At 41.8% G+C, this 19,684-nt stretch overlaps 2 protein-coding genes across 3 annotated transcripts in view; both read right to left on the reverse strand.

The window, feature by feature from the left end:
• Positions 1–14,827, reverse strand: part of LOC310871082 (homer protein homolog 3-like) — a 57,282-nt gene extending 42,455 nt beyond the window's left edge. For both annotated transcript variants that reach the window (XM_083782556.1, XM_083782555.1), the window contains exons 1-3: positions 14,217–14,827; positions 13,925–13,973; positions 3,071–3,227 (exon numbers count right to left, since the gene is read on the reverse strand). In XM_083782556.1, the coding sequence (XP_083638682.1) occupies positions 3,071–3,227; positions 13,925–13,947 (180 nt within the window). In that variant the 5' untranslated portion in view covers positions 13,948–13,973; positions 14,217–14,827. The remainder of the gene's footprint in view (positions 1–3,070; positions 3,228–13,924; positions 13,974–14,216) is intronic.
• A 1,616-nt stretch (positions 14,828–16,443) lies between these two features.
• The window catches only part of LOC310870909 (regulator of nonsense transcripts 1-like), a 35,547-nt gene continuing 32,306 nt past the window's right edge, over positions 16,444–19,684 (reverse strand). Inside the window, 1 exon segment of the mRNA XM_083782277.1 lies at positions 16,444–19,412. The gene's annotated coding sequence lies outside the window, so the exon portion shown is untranslated.

Consider the following 19,684-nt stretch of genomic DNA (forward strand, 5'->3'; position numbering starts at 1 on the left):
TACGGGAACCCCTTTTTGGTGTCTTAACCAGTTCAGTACGGGAACCCCTTTTTGGTGTCTTAAAGCATTATGTTAAACTTTAGCTATTGAAAAATAGCAGATCTACAAGCTTGTACCGCGGCACCGAGGGTGCGTCCCTCCCTGGAACTGCATATTTTCAGATGGGGGTCGGCGGCCAATTACATATAATTCTGGGGCTCCTTGACATGAAAAGGTTGAGAACCACCGACATAGAAACATGAGGGTTTTTCAGAAAACTGTCAGGATTTAGAAGACATTTGTAGAATCGTCCTGCAGGTCTAAATGGGTTAAAATTCTAGAATAGGAGGGGCAACGGCTGCTTATGAGGAGAGGGTTTGCGCTTCCTTCCTTCCCTTCCCTTCCCTTCCCTTCCCTTCCCTTCCCTTCCCTTCCCTTCCCTTCCCTCCATCAAACTGTTACAAGACAAGTCACTTACAGTAGCCTGTTCTCCTACTGTACACAGTAAAAATCCATTTGAGAGTGTGCAACCGTAGTCAAATGGACAATGAGGGAATTTCGTGTTTGCATGGTGACACGTTTGACAACATGTGGGGGAGGCTTGACGACATCAGGGGTGATTAACGCCAAAGCCAGACACCAGTCGGGGGGGGGGGGGGGGGGGGGGGGGAATCGGGCTGATAACCAACAAACTGCCACCCCGCACTGCATTGTGGGAGACAGGAATGTGGGTCAGTCCAGATGGGTTAAGAAGACCACTTGATAATACACATACACGTCCCCCCGGCCCTTCGCTTGTTGTCATCTTCCGGGAATCTAAAATCCAGTGAGGTCTCTCCTTCAACGTCTGCTGAGTTTGTGTTCATTGGTACACTATTATTTTTTTGGATGGCTGGTAGGATTTGGCAATCTGCCAGACTCTGCGGTTGGCGGGCCAAATAAGCATTTATCATCAACCCAGGCCCACGCTGAATGCAACGCATCTCCACCCCCCCCACACACTAGCTATACTATACAGTCAAATCCTACAGAATTCATTTTAAAACTCTGAGATGGTACAAAATGTCACCACATCAACCTTTACAGGTTCATTTGTACCCTGTCAAGAGTTATAGATGGATAAAGCAACTCTAGTATATATTAATTTGAAGAGTGGAAGGAGCATGGTTGTGCGTAGCTACATACCGATTTCGGTTTTGCCTTTAAAACCCATTGTGGGGGTGTGATGTGACAATAAAGTTGCTTCTGAAATTCTGATGTCAATTATTCTCTCTTAGTATCGATTCATCTTAAACCATTCTGGGCAGGAATCCCTTTTGGTGTTTTAAGCAGTATGTTCAGGGCTGCACACAACTCTTTTGGTCTAGTACTCAGAGGAGCACCTGGAGGAGTTACTTCTCCTAAAATGCGGCGACCCGTCTCGCCGGATGGATAAAAGAGGGATGCATGAATAACTTATAGCAAAATGATATTTATTGGATAAGTGGGGACTGGGGAGTCAATGGAGAGTATTGCAACTCTAGATTCATCCCATTATTTAAAAAAATCTAGAGTTGCAAATTGCAGCTATATGTCCATGTGTATTCCAGCCCTATATCATATGCATATTCTAATACAAACTTCTACGGATAATATGAGCATCAAAGCAATATTTAGATACTTTTTTTTTTTAAATAGCCGATCTACTAGCTCACAACGTGTTGTGGAGGCGACACGTTGTGAGCTTGCAAATCAGCTATTTGTTTAACATACGACACGTTTTCTGTGCGGTTCAGGTGGTGGTTCCGTTTGACGTCTCTTTGGAGGTGGTGTTGCTGGAACACCAAAATAGTTACTTAATGGCGCTTGCTTCTTGGACATTTAGACGAGAGTTTGGCTGCAATACTGTATGGACGTCGACGCTAGGTGGCGTCATATCCCAGGTCCGTATATATACAGTACGTACCCCAACGTATACTCTGTCTATAAAATGGTTGAGTCCTGGCCTGGGCTGTGGCCGGTAGCCAGAGTCTGGCAGTGTGCCGCGGGTTCGACTCCCGATCCCGACGGCCTTTACTGCATGTCACCCCCCATCTCTCTCCCCCATTTCCTGTCAGCCTACCCTTTATAAAAAATATAAAATAAAGCCGAGGAAAGGAGGATTTTCAAACCTCTATAAACCTCGGACTCCAGGAGAGCTAGTGTCCTTGGTGGAATTTCCGCCATCCACATTTCGGTGGCACAAGTGCACTGGCATGGATTCATATTGTAAACAACCTGTTAAACTTCCTGGGATAAGCTCCCTACCGGAAGTCTGGAACTGTGGCTTTTCAAAATAAGAGCTCAAATTAAAAAAATGCTGCCGTGAATTAGATCCTAATTTCTCAATAAATGCTAGCGCTAAATGGGTTAAGGAGTTCGTTTTTATTATGCACTGAAAATGATTATTATTATTCATCCATTATCTCTGCGTAATAAAAAACAAACCCCATAAAATCACCAACATTTCCAGCACGATAGCGCGGGTGGGTGTACAACCTGGAAGTATGACACCAAGAAAATACCGTTATAGCGTTTGTTCACAACCGAGTGTCACAGTTGCACAGCCTAACACACAGACACACAGACAGGCCAGGGAGGAGGGCTTGTACAGTACAGTACAGTACAGTACAGTACAGTACAGTACAGAGTACAGTACAGTACAGTACAGTACAGTACAGTACAGTACAGTACAGTACAGTACAGTACAGTACAGTACAGTACAGTACAGTACAGTACTACGTTATACGTCTGACTGAACCACCACCATACCATCATCAAACACCATGCCTCTCAGTGGCCTTGTGGTTAGAGTGTCCGCCCTGAAACTGGGAGGTCGGGGTACGATTCCCGGCCGGGTCATACCAAAGGCTGGCACTCAGGCTTGGAACTCAGCACCAATGGGTTGGATTGGGAGGGGGTCAAATCAACTAATGATTCCCGAGCGCGGCGCACGCTGCGGCTCACCGCTCCAAGAGATGGGTAAAAATGCGAACAAACTTCACTGCGGTAACGTGTGTGACAAATCGTACGTCGTTGACTTCGACTGCTCCTCGTCCTCCATAGATCTCACCTTGGTCCCGCCCACGCTGATGATGCGGTAGACATTGCGGTTGGCGTCGTAGAAGAAGGAAACGGTGACGGCGTGCTTGCTGGCGGGGATCCAGTTCCTCTTGGTGGCGGGGTCGATCTGGAACACGTGGGCGCGCACGCTGAAGATGGGCTGCTCCCTGGAGGAAACAAACACAACATGCAGCCAATGAGGGAGCAAATACAATACACCTCAGCTAGCGTTTAACCTAGGCCCTGGGTATTCATTTAGACCTGAGGACGATTATGCAAAAACAGTTTCCTGAAAAACCTTATGTTTCTATGTCAGTGGTTTTCAAACTATTTAATTCCCCCCGATATCATATGTAATTGGCTGCCCATCTGAAAATATGTTGTTCCAGGGACCCCCCCAGAAGCAAAGATTTGAGTTAAAAACGTTCGCTCTGAAAGAATATATATTCAAAGATTTGCTCCACATTTTCACGATTTTTCAAAAATAGCTGATCTACAAGCTCGTAGCGTGACACTCTGTGCCGTGCTACGAGCTTGTAGATCTGCTATTTTTCCAATAGCTTAAGTATAACATAATGCTGAAAACACCAAAAGGGGTTCCCATCCTGAATGGGACCACTTCACCACTTTTCAACCTACCTTATATAATTGATCTCAATAATGTTCATGTTAAAAGGCCACAATTGTTTGTGTCTCATGCAGGGGGGCAGTCAGCCAGATATTTCGTGAAGCCTCATTTGAAATCGGTAGTTCATATAATGGCCTGTTGTGGCGCTGGACTGGACCCAAAAAGCCCCATAGCTCCATAGAGGCCCATGTATTTTGGCCCAACTTCACCTAGACTGTGTTACCTTAATAAACATGGTCATGAATACTTTCTTCTTCCAGTCACTAGTTTAAAGTCTCATTTCTAATGTCATAATATTCTTTTTGGAAAATTATGGTCCCATTAATTAAAAAAATGACCATAAAGAAAAAGAACCATCGCGTATGTTCTGAGGGGCGTGGCTACCATTACAGTCTATGATCGGGATTCCCCTCCCACTCGAGTCAAAATAAAAACCAACGGAGAAGAAGGGGGGAAGTCCCGCCTCGTTGTCTGGGCACCCAATGACCAGCTGGTATACAAAACGGAGCCAGCCAATGGCCAGCTGGTACCAAAGATGGCGACTTACATCAGGAATTAGCATATTATTACAGGCTTCATTTTACGTTCATGTTAGACCCGGGGAACGCTTTGTCCATATTTTTTACAGTCTATGGTCTCATGGGAGGGCTGTGGGCCGTTCAGAAACCCGTCGTCCACCAGTGACATCATTGATGAGGAATCCAAGCAATTCAAAGTTGCAATGCGATAATGGATGGAAGCCATCGTTCTCATGTTTTTTTTGTATTACAATCTGCCTAACGATGATGTCACACAGACTGAGTTAGAAAACAAATTGTTGTATTTTATCATGAACATGAGGACCAATTATATGAAGATAAGTTGAAAAGTGGTCCTTTAATCTTGCTCATATAGGTTAATTGATAATTGAGAAGCAGGTGTGATTTGATTTTATTTTCAATATCTTACCGGTATATCAAAAACATTCTAATAGGCTTTTTATCGACTACATTGATAAGTCTGATTTGTAGTACAACGGTGGTGTGCAAAACATTGTGAAAATGGCCGATCTGCTATCTTCATTATTTGAAGAAAATAAAAAAGAAATTATTCATTCATTGTAAACATGAACGACTCAAAGACCTCATAATGCATTGTGCGGGGTACCCTAAGCTAAGGCATCTATATGTTCCACACCATTCACACCAGCGGCAGGGGTAATCAAAAATGTATTTCTCAAACACTGGCACATCCTTAAAAGTGATCCCAAACTTGCAAATATATGTACTGACCCACCTTTCTTTGCTTTCAGACGCTCCAGAAGCCTCAGAGACTGTCTAGTCCACTCGGACATGAATGCCCCCCCCCCCCCTCGACATGGCTCTCAAATCCCCCCCAAGGCTTCTATAAATGTGGCAACTGCACACACTGCTCCAATTCTTTTAACTCAAAAAATTTTACCCATCCACGCACAGGCAAAAAAATTAAAATATCATCTTTTATTAATTGCAACTCCACACATGTCATTTATATGCTTAAATGTCCTTGTGGACTAGCCTACATAGGCCAAACCAAAAGACAACTTAAATTAAGAATTGGAGAACACAAAACTGCCATTCGTACCCAAAATCTTGATTATGCCATGGCCAGACATTACAAGGAGGCTAATCATGGGTCACCAGCTTCCCTCAAATTCTGGGGAATAGAGAAAATCACAGCCCCGCCACGGGGAGGTGACATAATCAATAAATTGCTCCGCAGAGAAGCACAGTGGATACATGCACTATAGACACTTTAGAACCCAATGGACTAAATGAAGAGCTGAGCCTTACATGCTTTTTATAAACATGCCCCCTTTTTAGACGGTCCCTGAAATCTTCTGTTTTTCTTGCCCTGAGAGTATTGCCTTGTTTCTGATGTACCTCTGTTTTGTTTTTTTCTAATTATTTGGCCACAAGGCCCTTAAATATGTATGTGCACTGTTGTTCTTAATTATTGTTTTTGATGGCTTTTTTATGGTTAAATCACTGTTTTACTTTATTTATTTCACTGTTCAACAGCGTTTTTCTCCATAGCCACCTCTTACATTATCTAGACTGCTGGTAGTAACGGGTTATTACATGTCATATGGTACCCTGTCATTGGCTTATTGAGAGCCCAACCTGTATATAAGACATGCCCAAATGCTACCACTCATGACTCTGATGAAGACCGCAAGGTCGAAACGTTAGTCGTTTTGTATACTCAGCACCTAAATAAAAGGCTCTAAATGTCCGTGCTGCTCCAGTCTCTTCTCCTAAGGCATCTATATTTGGTACGCTCCCCTTTTCCCTCTACACCTCCACAAATCTCTTCTCTGAAAATAGCTCATCTACAAACTTGTGTCATGTGTCGCTTGTGAGTGTGACATATCGTGAGCTTGCAGATTGGCTATTATTTATCAGCGAATGGTTCGAGGTTCAAGGTGTTACTTATTGAACTTTATTCAAATGGTTTCTTGAAACTCGATACCTTCTCTATAAAGCCATAAACACATCATCCTTCAAATGGTGATAACCGGTATATGGTAAATTGCCCCCACACCTTGGACTTGGTTTGAGGGCAATTGATCCACAGATGTTGGAATTGCCGCTGGCATTTCTCAGCCACCTACAGCTACATCATCACAGTTGACAAAAATGCTCTAAAACCCTCTTCCAAATGCCAGTCACCCTCGCTCAGCTGTTGCTGCTGCTGCTAGTGTTTAGCTGCAACGTATCCTAGTTACGAGGTAAATATCTCAAAGCAACAATGTCACTGGTGTTCTAGAAATGTTTTGGCCACAGTAGTGCAAGTTCAACCCTCTCTCGTATGCATTCTCTCTCTCTCTCTCTCTCTGTAGTGTGTACAGTACTGCATTTCCCCACTTCAAATGCAAATGTCAGCAAAATGTCAAACAAAATACTTCTTGCCAAGAAAAACAGATAAAAGCATAGAGGAAGTCACAGATTGTGGCCTTGACAATACAAGTGAGGACACACACTAGCTTGGTTCTTAATAATTTAAGCATTGGGCATACCGTTGAAACAGCATATGGTGTCAATGACTATACTCCAACCAGGGGGGCAGTCAGACAGATATTTTGTGAAGCCTGAAACTCCTGAAAGTTCATATAATGGCCTGTTGTGGCGCTGTCACTGGACCCAAAAAAACCCATAGCCCCATAGAAGTCCATGTACTGTATTTGGGCCCAACTTCACCTAGACTGTATTACCTTAATAAACATGGTCATGAATACTTTCTGCTTCCAGTCACTAGTTTAATGTCTCATTTCTAATGTCATAATATTCTTTTTGGAAAATTATGGTCCCATTAATTAAACAAATGACCATAAAGTTGTGTATGTTCTGAGGGGCGTGGCTACCGTTACAGTCTATGATCGGGAGTCCCCACCCACTCGAGTCAAAATAAAAACCAACGGAGAAGAAGGGGGGAAGTCCCGCCTCGTTGTCTGGGCAGCCAATGGCCAGCTGGGCCCAAACGGAGCCAGCCAATGGCCAGCTGGGCCCAAACGGATCTAGAAAGATGGCGACTTACAGTGCAGGAATAAGAGGCTTCATTTTACGTCCATGTTAGACCCGGGGAACGCTTTGTCCATATTTTTTACAGTCTATGACTCCAACACAAGAAAACTATAAAATGCCACACAAGAGGTTTGAGAATGAATAGACTAGATGTTGTGAGTTTAGTCTGCATCTCTCTCTCTCTCTCTCTCTCTCTCTCTCTCTCTACACTATGAAAATAAATGTAAATGCATCTGCATTCTGCTCAGAGCGGATAAAACATTACAGTATGTTGTCACATTCAAAGGGCAAATGTTGTTAGCAACAGCAAAATATATAGCACTGTGCACTGTTCAATTATTAGTGACTAGGGGTGCACGATTATTAAATTATGACCGATATCCGATATATTTGCAGGGTCATATATCTGCAGATACCGATTCTGACCGATTCCAATATTATACAGAGGACCACAATGGAAACAAGCCTAGGCCCTATAGGGGCTTGGCCCAAAACCTTGTTAATAAAGTATTCAATCAATCAATAAATAGCCTATACTCTTTTCCAAGTGTCCAGTTTTCACAACTGAATGACTACTGAATGAGAGGAGTACACAAATTAAATTTAATCTAATCTAATTAAATGTAGATTTATCTCGGTGAAAATCGATTAAATAATCTGTATCATTTTGAGACCGTTCCAATACCGATATGGCATTATAGTAAAAAAAGCATCTCCCCATTTCAATCTTATTAATATTGACCCCTAGTATCACAACACATTCAAGTTTTATTCATGTTCTTCAAAAGATGTTTTCCGACTCGGAGCACTCCCCATTTCTATGCAGCATTTTTGTTGCATTGCTCTGCGGCTGTTTTTCCTGAAAGAACCATATCGCCGTATATTTATATCTGACCCCTTTAGTGGCACACAAATCCAGTAATAGATGCAAGTTAAATAATGCTGTGTCTTTGTAGGGCAGGCAGTATCCCTTTGAACATCGTTGGACACAAACACTAGGCAGTGCGCAGCGCAGAGGTGGCCAGGTATCGATATCCAGCAATGCATCCTGCATGGCAGAGTACCTTCTTAATAGATTATGATATAGAGAATCATCACTCACTCACACACACACTTACTTCCAAGGACCCACTCTACAAACAATGTACTGAACAGTGGCATTTGGATGCCCAGCTGTCCCACTCAAGTCTGACAAAGCCCTCATGTGTTGTAATTCTCCTCATTGTCTCACAATAACACCCCCCCCCCCCCCCTCCCTCCCTCCTGTCAGTAGATCTCACGCTATAAGCCAGCCTCTGACCCATCCGTAGGTCACTGCTGGGCACACAGACAGTGATGTAGGGCCCGGCTGAGCTGGCCTGGGCCAGGAGACAAGGGCACCGCACTGTGACCGACAGCTAGCGCCTATTGACTTTGGCCCAATTTAGCTTGAGATTTATGCAGTGGTAAATGGTGCATTTATATAGCGCCTTTATCCAAGGCGCTTTACATAGATTGTGCATTACATTCACCCATTCACTCACACACACACACACACACACACACACACACACACACACACACACACACACACACACACACACACACACACACACACACACACACACACACACACACACACACACACACACACACACACACACACACACACACACACACACACACACACACACACACACACACACCGATGGCGGTGGAAACCATGCAAGGCACCAACTATAGCACATCAGGAGCAATTAGGGGGTTCTTCACTTGATAGTACTATCAATAAAAGGCAGAAAATCCTAAAACATTAACCCATTCTGGGCAGGAACCCCTTTTGATGTTTTAAGCATTAGGTATATGCTTTAGCTTAGGTATATGCTCATACAAGCTTGTAGGTCTGCTATTTTTGAAAGATCGTGAAAATGTGGCGCAATTTTTAGAATATATATTCTTTCAGAGCGAAGTTTTGGCTTTTGTAGTATCGTCCTCCCCGGTCGAAATGGGTAAAAAAAAATGCCAATGGCAGTTGAATTTCAAAACAAATACGGATCACAACTCAGCATCACCCGCTTCACCAACGACACGATATCAACCTGTATATGGAGTAGTTGCTTCATTGTGCCATGCCGAGGAGGGCTTGAACAAGTTATTCCATTATATAGGCAGGGTCAGGTCAGGGGACATGTTTTCAACCTTGCCCGAGGTCTGAATTGCCGGGTCGGGTCGTCTACCCTGGATATTTGGCAGCAGCGCTGCACGCCCTCCATCCTGCTGGGATCACCTTGCAGCACAGGAGCCGACGGGACGCCCCAGGCACATTTAGATCTGCCTTTTTTTAGCTCCCATTACATTCCCCGAGTGCCCGAGGGCACGCTGCACACTCGCAGACCTGAGGAACCTGTTCAGGTTCACCCGAACACGTGACAGAATGGGAATAGAACATCATACGGTCACCTGCGGCAGGGTCCGGTGTGTGTGTGTGTGATGTGGATACAGGGTTAAAGTGCAACTTCACCCCTTTTGCAACCAGAGCTTATAGAGCGTCGCAGTCCCGCCCCCTTGAGAGACCCGGAAAATAATTCCCCGTTAATTTTCCTCATAGACTTTTCAAAAAGTATTTATTTAAAGACGTTTACGCCGCGGACAAAGCCAACTCTCGTCGTGACAAATCATGACAATAAACACAATGTTTTGGGCCGAACAAATAATTAGAAATAAGAAGAAAATGGCAGGTTACAACACTTCTTTTGTTGTTTTTCTTCTTTGTAATTATTTGTTTGGTCCAAAATATTGTGTTTGTTGTCATGATTTGTCGCGACTCGAGTTGGCTTCGTACGACACTTAAAAGGTCTTTAAATGGTGGGTGTGTAGAGCCCAGGATCACATTAGATTATTGACACAGGGGTGAAAAATGGGTTACAAAATAGTGGGATAAAAAAAATATATATATAAAAAAAAAAAAGTATTTAAATAAATACATTTTGAAATGTCTATGGGGAAAATGCATTGGGAATTGTTTCCTGGGCCTGGCGTCGCCATGAAAGGGGGCGGGACTGTGACGCTCTATTTTAATGATGTTTAGGACACAATAAAGACTTTTCTGGGGGTTTTATGTGTGTAATATATATATTTTTTCATGACCAAAAACCTGTCATGAAAATGCGGTGTCACTTACTTCCTGGACTACAAAGTCACACCTCCATGTAGCCTCCCCCCTCTCCACAAGGAGGGGGAGTGCACTAAAGCATCATGGGCATTGTAGGAATTCAGCAATGCAGTCAAACCCTAGCCAAAACACACAGACTTTTCTGGCCATATAGGGTGCAAATTTCAAATTGTGCTACTGTCATCTACTACAAATAGCCTACTTCTACAAACTACTACAAATTCTTCCCAGCGGTGAAATGTCCCTTTAAGTGGATTGTGGTCTCACTTTGAAGAGTTTTCAGCAAGCCACCGTTCATCCCCAGTAGATGGATGGATGGATGCACAGCCTCTGGGGGCTTAACCCATTTTGGGCGGGGAACCCCTTTTGGTGTTTTAAGCATTGTGTTATACTTTAGCTATTGAAAAATAGCAGATCTACAAGCTCTTGTAGGTCTGCCATTTTTTTTTAATCGTGAAAATGTGGCACAAACCTTTGATATAGTCTTTCAGAGCGAACGTTTTTAACTCAAGTCTTTGCGTTCTGGAAGGTCCCTGGAACAACATATTTTCAGATGAGGGTCGGCGGGCCAATTACGTATATATATTTGGGGGTCCTTGACATGAAAATGTTTAAGAACGACTGACATAGAAACATAGGTTGGTTGAGTGTATCCAGTTGTTTTCGTCGACTAAAACTAAGACGAAAATCTATTTTTTCACTGACGAAAACTAAATGAAAACGAAATGAAAACTAATCTATGACGACTAAAACTGAGACTGGCTATATGAATACTGGACAACTGACCCCGGTGCTTGCCCGTTTTTCCTCCCATAATTTTCACCAGTGAGGGGGATAACTTTGTAATATGCTATTGGCTGTTTGTATTATTTTTGGAAAAATATAAAAAGATACTCCTGTGGAAAGGCTATATTATTTTACTTATATTGACCCTATAAACAATTTGGTATTATTTAGTATATGTAAGGTTTTGCCCACTCAAATGGTACCTCGTCAGATAATCCCCACATATCCGACCTACAACAACTTATGTGAACAGACTTCACTGTAGTAGCTTTTCATAAATTATATTTGTACTTAGGCTGTCTGCTGTCATGAAAGTTTATAGTTAGAGAAATTCAAAGTCCAGCCGTCTGCTGTCCAGCCTCTCCCACCCCTCACTGGGGGAAATTCTGGGAGGAAAACAGAAACGGGGTGAGTTGTCTTGTTACCGGCTATATTAGGCTATATTGACAATTTCGTCAATAAATAAAAACTAGACTAAAATGTTAGGAAGGGACTATAGTGGACAAGCAGAAAACTGTCAGGATTTAGAAGACATTTGTAGAATCGTCCTCAGGTCTAAATGGGTTTTAATGGGGTGTTTCTAAGCATAACAAGGCCTGATGATCATGATTAGATGACAGCCTTAGGATCAAACAGCCTCGTCATGTGTCGTATCTACAGTGTAAGTGGAAAAAATAGAGTCCGCAACACTCTCAGCTCCACTGGTTTATTTGACTAAACGTTTCGATCCCTTAGGATCTTCTTCAGGAATGTACAGTTCCATTACACGGTGTACCATTACACTAAGGCCCCTTTTCCACCGGTTGGTTCCCAATGGGAACCGGTTCAGTTCTTTTTGGTTTTTAGTCCATGAGTTCCAAAATTGGAACGTTAATTATGAATTGAGTGGGCAAAACCATACCTATATTAGATTGTTATCACCATGAAACTTCCAAAGTTGAGTACTTACACGAACACAATGATTTATTGTATTACAAATTTTACAAATATGCAAATGAGTCATTATGTAGGAAAATATGCAAAATAATCGAAAATATGAAAAAGCTACTACTGTGGAAGGGTTATCATGTATTAATTTACTTGTATTGATCCTATAAACAATTTAAAATAAGGTCTATTGTTTTTCCCACCAATTTTGGAGCTCTGGCAAGAACCAAAAATAACTGAACCGGTTCCCATTGGGAACCAACCGGTGGAAAGGGGGTCTATTGCTCGTACAGTTATGAATTGTACGGTTGTTCCGTAATTACAGTACGATTGGCAAACAAGATATTTGTCTGTATGTGCGGCCATTCACTGTGGACTTACAATTAATTTGAACTTCACATACAAACAGGATCAACAAAAGCTGCAACAGAGCTCTAGCCTTTATAGTTAAAAAACCTTTCTGGACGGGAACACATTTTGGTGTTTTAACTAAGCATTGTGTTATACTTTAGCTATTGAAAAATAGCAGATCTACAAGCTCATAGCGCACCAACGAGTGGCACGCTATACAAGCTTGTAGGTCTGCAATTTTTGAAAAATCGTAAAAATGTGGCACAAATCTTTGAATATATATTCTTTCAGAGCGAACGTTTTTTTATTTCGACGTCAGGCCTTTGATTGATTGATTGATTGATTGAAATATGTATTAACAGTTTGCAGAATTACAGTACATTTCAAGCACAAACTCAATACAAAGACTGTTAACTGTGAGTGGATGACCCAATTAAGCAATACACTTGTTTACAAGAGGGTCCACCATGTTCAATTCATCAAAACATTTAGAGACGTACAAATAGACAATTCTATATAGTCAAAGAACAGAACAGGATTTCATCATAAGGAGGTCAAAAGGGAAAAGAAAAAGGGGGGGGGGGTGGGGGGGTTTCCGATTTTACGGGGGCCAGTTTTGAATTGCAGCAGACGGTAGTAGGTGCCCTAAATGGGTAGGTGCCTAAATGGGTTAAAGCCCTCTCCCCGAGTCCTCTCGCAACACACACACACACACACACACACACACACACACACACACACACACACACACACACACACACACACACACACACACACACACACACACACACACACACACACACACACACACACACACACACACACACACACTCTGTTGGACTAGAACTTATAGGCTACTCTCCACTGTCTGAATTACAACCGCAATAGTAGAGCTCTAAACAGGGGTATTAAGTATGGATCAAACAATAATGTCTGGGACAAATAATAGTAATTTAACTATTAAATTAGAATTAAGGCTCAAGTAGCCATGACCATACTGTATAAATAAATGCAAAACATGTTGTACAGGTATAGGGCACTGCCTATAGAAAATGTTAAATGTAAACTATAGAATATTGTATAAACTTTGTATAAATAATATTTTTACATTTAACAAAAGTCTATATGTATCGAATTTTAATATATCCATTACCGCCTGAGGGTACTATGCTAAATATAATATTACAACATAAATAGTTAAGTAGCCTATTAGTTTTACACCGTAATATTAATTATTAGTCTTTTAACTAAAGCCAAAGCTGATTCTCCCCAATGAAATCACACACACACACACACACACACACACACACACACACACACACACACACACACACACACACACTACACATCCTATCTGTGCTTATGTGAGACTGGTTCACATCCCAAGGTCACAAGGGCAACAGCAAAGTGTTCAAAATAGGCATGTGTTTTAAAGAGAACGAGACAGGAGGATGATGAGTTTAAATGCATGTTGCTTACCTTTCTCTGTGGTGAGAAAACATCTTACACGGAGATTGAGACTTCTTTTCTATGGAAGAGAAGAGAGAGTTGGTTAACATACAGTAGATCTTGACTGGGGAAAAATAGACAAAAGGAAGGTAGGTCGTTTCCCCTCGTGGCATAACTGTACCAAATGCCCTAATAGCACAACACTGGGCAGGCTCCTTTTGTAAAAGAAAAACTTCACTCGTCCACACATATCAAGTCATATTAGTAGACAATCTAGTGAAGTTCAAAATGTGCCTTTAAATGTTCCCGACACTCGTCTCACCCCATTTCGATGTACAAGAAATGCTTTGATTTGGTTGTTGCGAATTCCCTCTGAATTTTTAGGAGAATTCCCTTTTTTGCGATCACCCTGATGCCTGCCTGATGTTGTTGCTGCTGCTGCTGCTGCTGTCCCAACCGATCTTCTGTTGTTCCCACAGTCCGGATCCGGATGCCTACCCAATTAATTCTCCACGGGGATTTTCTTTTGTGGTTTTTACTGCAAAGCGCTATTTTGCCATTTGACCAAAAAGAAAGCAGCGCTTTGCAAACAAGCAGACACGAATTGACAAGAAAGAAAAAACGCCACGAGTTGGGTCACCACTTGAGTTCCGTCCGTGTCAGAACAGTCACTGTCTCGTCTCTCGATCGCTGTCAAAAGTGACTGCAGCAGCTAGCAGCAGTCTCATCCATCGTTCATTGTTGTCAATAAGCAGCTGGCAGGGTCCTTTCTTTTCTGTCAGGGTCAGTTTCTTTTTTAAACCTCGGCTGCGCTTAGCTTTGCGCCTGCTTCTTGTCTATGATCGCAGATCCGCTACTATAGAGTAGTACTTTGTCTCTGGTTTAAATTCCTCACTGACAGCAGCAGCAGCAGCACGAGGAGCGCGCGACACTCTCCGGTTGGTTGGCTGCAGCTGCGCTTGAGTCGCCCTGGCTACCTACCGCACCAGTGTTGTTTTCGTCGACTAAAACTAAGACGAGAAAAGTGTGTCGACTACCTAAACTAAGCTATGACGACTAAAACTGAGACTGGCTATATTAGGCTATAAATTATAACAAATAAAAAACTAGACTAAAATGTTAGGAAGGGACTAGTGGACAAGCAAAGTCATTTTACACTTGGTTACATGCTGAAAATAACCTATCTACAAGCTCACAACGTCACAGTTGTGATGTCACCAAAACACATTTTGTTCGACTAAATCAAGTCTAGTTTTAGTCGATTTAAATGTCATAAGATTTTAGTCGACTAATTCTACAAACACTAAAACATTCCAGGTGACTAAAATGTGACTAAAACTAAATGAAAACTATTCAAAAGACTGACTAAAACTAAAATAATTATTTTCTGTCAAAAACAACACTATACCGCACGTTGTCAGTCAACACTAGTCAACACTACCACCTGCTGGTGGTATATTGTCAAGTGTCCATCTCACTCAGACATCTATGTTCATAATAATAATAATTATTATTATAATAATAACCACTTTTTTGCTTCCTATATGATGAATTCCTGTTCTGTTCTTTAGCTACATAGAAATGTCTATTTGTATGTCTCTAAATGTTTGTATGTCTCTAAATGTTTTGATGAATTGAACAATGTGGACCCTGTTGTAAACAAGTGTAATGCTTAATTGGGGCGTCCACTCACAGTTAACAGTCTTTGTATTGAGTTTGTGCTTAAAATGTACTGTAAATTCTACAAACTGTTAATAAATATTTCAATCAATCAATCAATCAATAATGGTCTTAAACATACATGATTAGAACGTTCGACAATTAAAGGCCTAATATTTCTACAATTGCTACAAAACAAAAGTCATTGTGGGGCAGGATAAAATAAATCAGTGTGAAGTGATTGTTGCAACTCCGTGGGGGTCCCCGGAAGTTCCATGCAGACCCACAGGACCACTGCCAGGGTGCCGGCCCGGTTCCGGCAAGCCGCCCCACGTCCGAAACGGTAGAGAAATTAGTCACCATGTGGGGGTCCCCGGAACATTCAGACCCCCAGGAACGCGCCCAGGGGGCCGGGCCGATTCCGGCGAGCTGCCCCACGTCCAAAACGGTTGAGAAATGACAGTTACCGTGTGGGGGTCCCTCTACTGTACTGTACTGGCACACCTGAAATCATCATATATACAGTTAATGTGCGCACAGGTGGTGAAAAACAACAATGCTATTTTCGTGCTCCCACCCAGCCAGCCAGCCACGCAGGCACCCACAGCTCCGTAAGGGAGTGGTTGTACCACTCAAAAATGTCTGATATCGATGAACCTTGCATGTTCACATCATGTAGGCTATACTTCGTCAATGTTACCCACTTAGCCACTCCTGAAAGGCTGAGTTGGAAGTACTACAACCATTTCAAAAGACAACGGCACATCACCTGAAATTAATGAATGAATGAATGAAACTGACTTTATTGTTTCCCCCCACCCCAATGATATTAACAGATTAACACAAAATAACAATCCCTAAATGAGTAATACTCGAGATCACACAGAGAAAAGCAGGGAAAAAGACCTTTATAAGTCACAAGACATCTTCTAAACATTTTGTTTGTAGGAGTAGCTACAGTATTACTTCCAATCTGAACCATGCACATTGTAATCAAATCAGTTAAACACAGTCAAGTGTGTTTTCTTTACAGAAGCACATAGTTTGTGACTCTTGGTTTTCTTTGTATTTTCATACTTTATAGCTATTTTGAATTATAAAAGGGCAGGCATTATAAGCTGAGGCTTCTGTCAACACTCCCTTTTGGTCAACAAAAAAACCGAATACATTGTATAAGGTGTTTATTTTTAAATGACCAATAAACTAAACTAAACATGAACACCAAGTAATGACAGAAGGTAATTAATGGAGTATAGAAATGTAGTCTGGATGAGTTAGAGTTCACTCGCGCTATATACTGCTTCATATCTGTGCATGCTAATTAGCAAAACAAGGTATAAAAACTTATTTCGGGTCAGATAAAAAAAGAAATGTGATAAATATGCAGCTACTGTTAAGATGGCCTTAAAGTGACCTCAGTATTTCAATGTGGAATAATGATTCAAATCCATTGAGTCTACATTATAATATTAATCTAAGAACGTTTTGGTACCACGGAACCAGGCAGCATTCAAACACACACATCGTTGAATGTTGAATGGATATAGTTAAGCCTCGTATACTTTGTCGTATGACATGTGTCCGTTGCTAAAAGTAACTGATTTTCCAACTGAAAGACATTAACAAAGTCTAATCACACACTATTCACCCTTATGTTTCAATTTTGGGCGGGATATTCTTCGCTTCGCTTCTTTCAGAGCGAACGTTTTTAACTAAAATCTTTGCTTCTGAAATCCTGACAGAAAACTGTCAGGATTTAGATGACATTTTTTAAGAATCGTCCTCAGGTAAATGGGTTAAACTAAATGTCATGTGACTAACTAACTAACTAATCGTGTTGGTCTTGGTAGAAGCATGCCACATACTGTAGTAGGCAAAGGGTTAGGTTGTCTTGGAATCAAATGGCAGATTAATGAACAAGTTCCATCATAGGTTACAATAATAATGCATGTGTTCTTTCTTACAGGGCATGGGAAATGAAAACAAGGTACCGGTAAGTATAGCTCAACGTAAAACTACAGTTCTTTGAATTTCACTATACCATGTTTTGTCAACATTAAATCAACTACTAAAGCATGAAATGATGCATTCTTATCAACTACTAAAGCATGAAATGATGCATTCTTTGGGGGTAATGTATACAAGAACCTTCCGAGAGCCACCCTGATAAAGAATAATTTACATTTATAGATGATCCTTTTGTTAATCATCTAAGTGGTAATGTATGATCTTAAAGCAGAATCAAAATCAATTTAAACATTCAAATCAAAAATTTCTTCAACAGGATCAAACTGTCAAAATGTATGCTTTATCTTCAATCTATTCGTTTTCAGTTGGGACAGAAATATTCTATAAAATGTTGCAACATTTCATGTTGCTAGCTGTCTCTCTCTTCTTAAACGTATGATCTCTTGGCTTATCGATGATTTAATTTGACTGTAAAGGGATTTGTTTTTCTTGCATTCAACTAAGGACTTATTGGGTAAGTGTCTTAGGAATGTGTCACTCTTCTGTACAGTTATATCGATATAGTTATGCATAAGATGAGGCCAGTCTGCTAGCTTGTGTAAGGTTCAGATTCTTGTGGATTGGCTTTTAATTTGGAAAATATCAAGGACAAAATAGCCTCACTGCTTCTTTCAATTAGAAAATGGTTACTGTATATAATTGTACTATTTCTTTACCTACAGAAAGAAGACATACATTTGTAAGAAGAAACCAAAAACAACATTGTCTCACTCACCACAGACCTCTCAGGGTCTGTCACCAATTTGTCTCGAGACAAAACAAATGTTTTTCCTTTAAACACATTTTGTTCTCTTTTTTTCAATTTTTTTTCTTTTTCCTTTTTTCTCTCAAAAGCAAATTCCACTACTTGGTACTTTGCAGACCACCTTGAGAAGACCTGGTTGAAAGACGGCCACCCCTCGCTTCGCTTCCCCCGTCTCTCAAGAGAACCTCCATGAAAACAGACTTTGTAGGAGAAAACTTTCCAACTCAAAGTTCTAGAATGAAAAGCAAAGGATCCGCGGCCACTTCCCAGGCCCCCCCCCGGAAATCATTTTGATCTGTCCTATGGGGCACGACCACCCAAAGTGTATCGGAACACCTTGTGTTTTCACTCTCTTAGTGTTCTCTGTGTGCGCAAGCCCCAGAGTCAAACTTTGAGTTTAAAAAAAGTTCCCGTATCGACTTGACTGCTTCAAGAGTTGAACGCCCCATTTTGTTCCTCTCTCTCTCTCTCTCTCTCTCTCCTATGCATATGGGACACAATCGGTGGAGTGAGCTCCGGAGGAAGTTGGTGGGAGAACACCCTCTCTCCTCCATCGTTCTCGGCTTATGGAGCAAGGTCCGTAACCAACCGTACTACCAGGAGATCCCTCAATGGTGTGGAGGGGGGGGGGGGGGGGGGGGGGGGGGGGGAGAACACGGCACAACGCTGCCCCTCGGGTCCCACGGAAAGATCTTCGGACCCTTCACCCTCTCCCTTGACCCATTTCAGGTCTTTTCCTCTCCGACTGCACTACTCTGACCAACAACAGCTCCACCGCTCAACTCGACGTGTTGTGTGCGAGCGGCAGCAGCCCTTTCTGTCTCCATCTCCTTCCTCTTGCTCTCTTGTCTTCCCGTCCAGCTCTCCTCATGCTTTCCTTCCTTCCTTCCTTCCCTCTCTCTCTCACTCCTGTGATTGGTTTGGCTTCTCTTGGGTGTCTCTCTCTCTCTCCCGTCACTTTCACACAGTGGTGCTTCAGTTGTAGCAGTTGGAAAACGGGTATCCATGTTTGTTCTTTTTTGTTATTACCCAGATTAAAATGCAGACGAACTAAGCTCGACACAGGCCTAGCTCCTTTCCAGAAACCTGAGGGGGGAGTGGGGGGGGGGGAGTAGAAAAGGTTTATTAATAGATTTAAATACGGGGGAGTAGAAAAGGTTTATTAATAGATTTAAATACGATTTTGTCAGGTTGTATTTTAAAAGTTGTGTTTCTTGATATAAGATAAGCATGATGGAGTTGTTTTACCAAAAGGAATGTTATTTGCGTACAAAGTAAAACAAAATATAACCCATTCTGAACGCGAACCCCTTTTGGTGTTTTATGTTATATACTTTAGCTATTGAAAAATAGCAGAT

The sequence above is a fragment of the Protomyctophum parallelum genome (assembly GCF_964188405.1).
Source record: "Protomyctophum parallelum genome assembly, chromosome: 14".
NCBI lineage: Eukaryota > Metazoa > Chordata > Actinopteri > Myctophiformes > Myctophidae > Protomyctophum > Protomyctophum parallelum.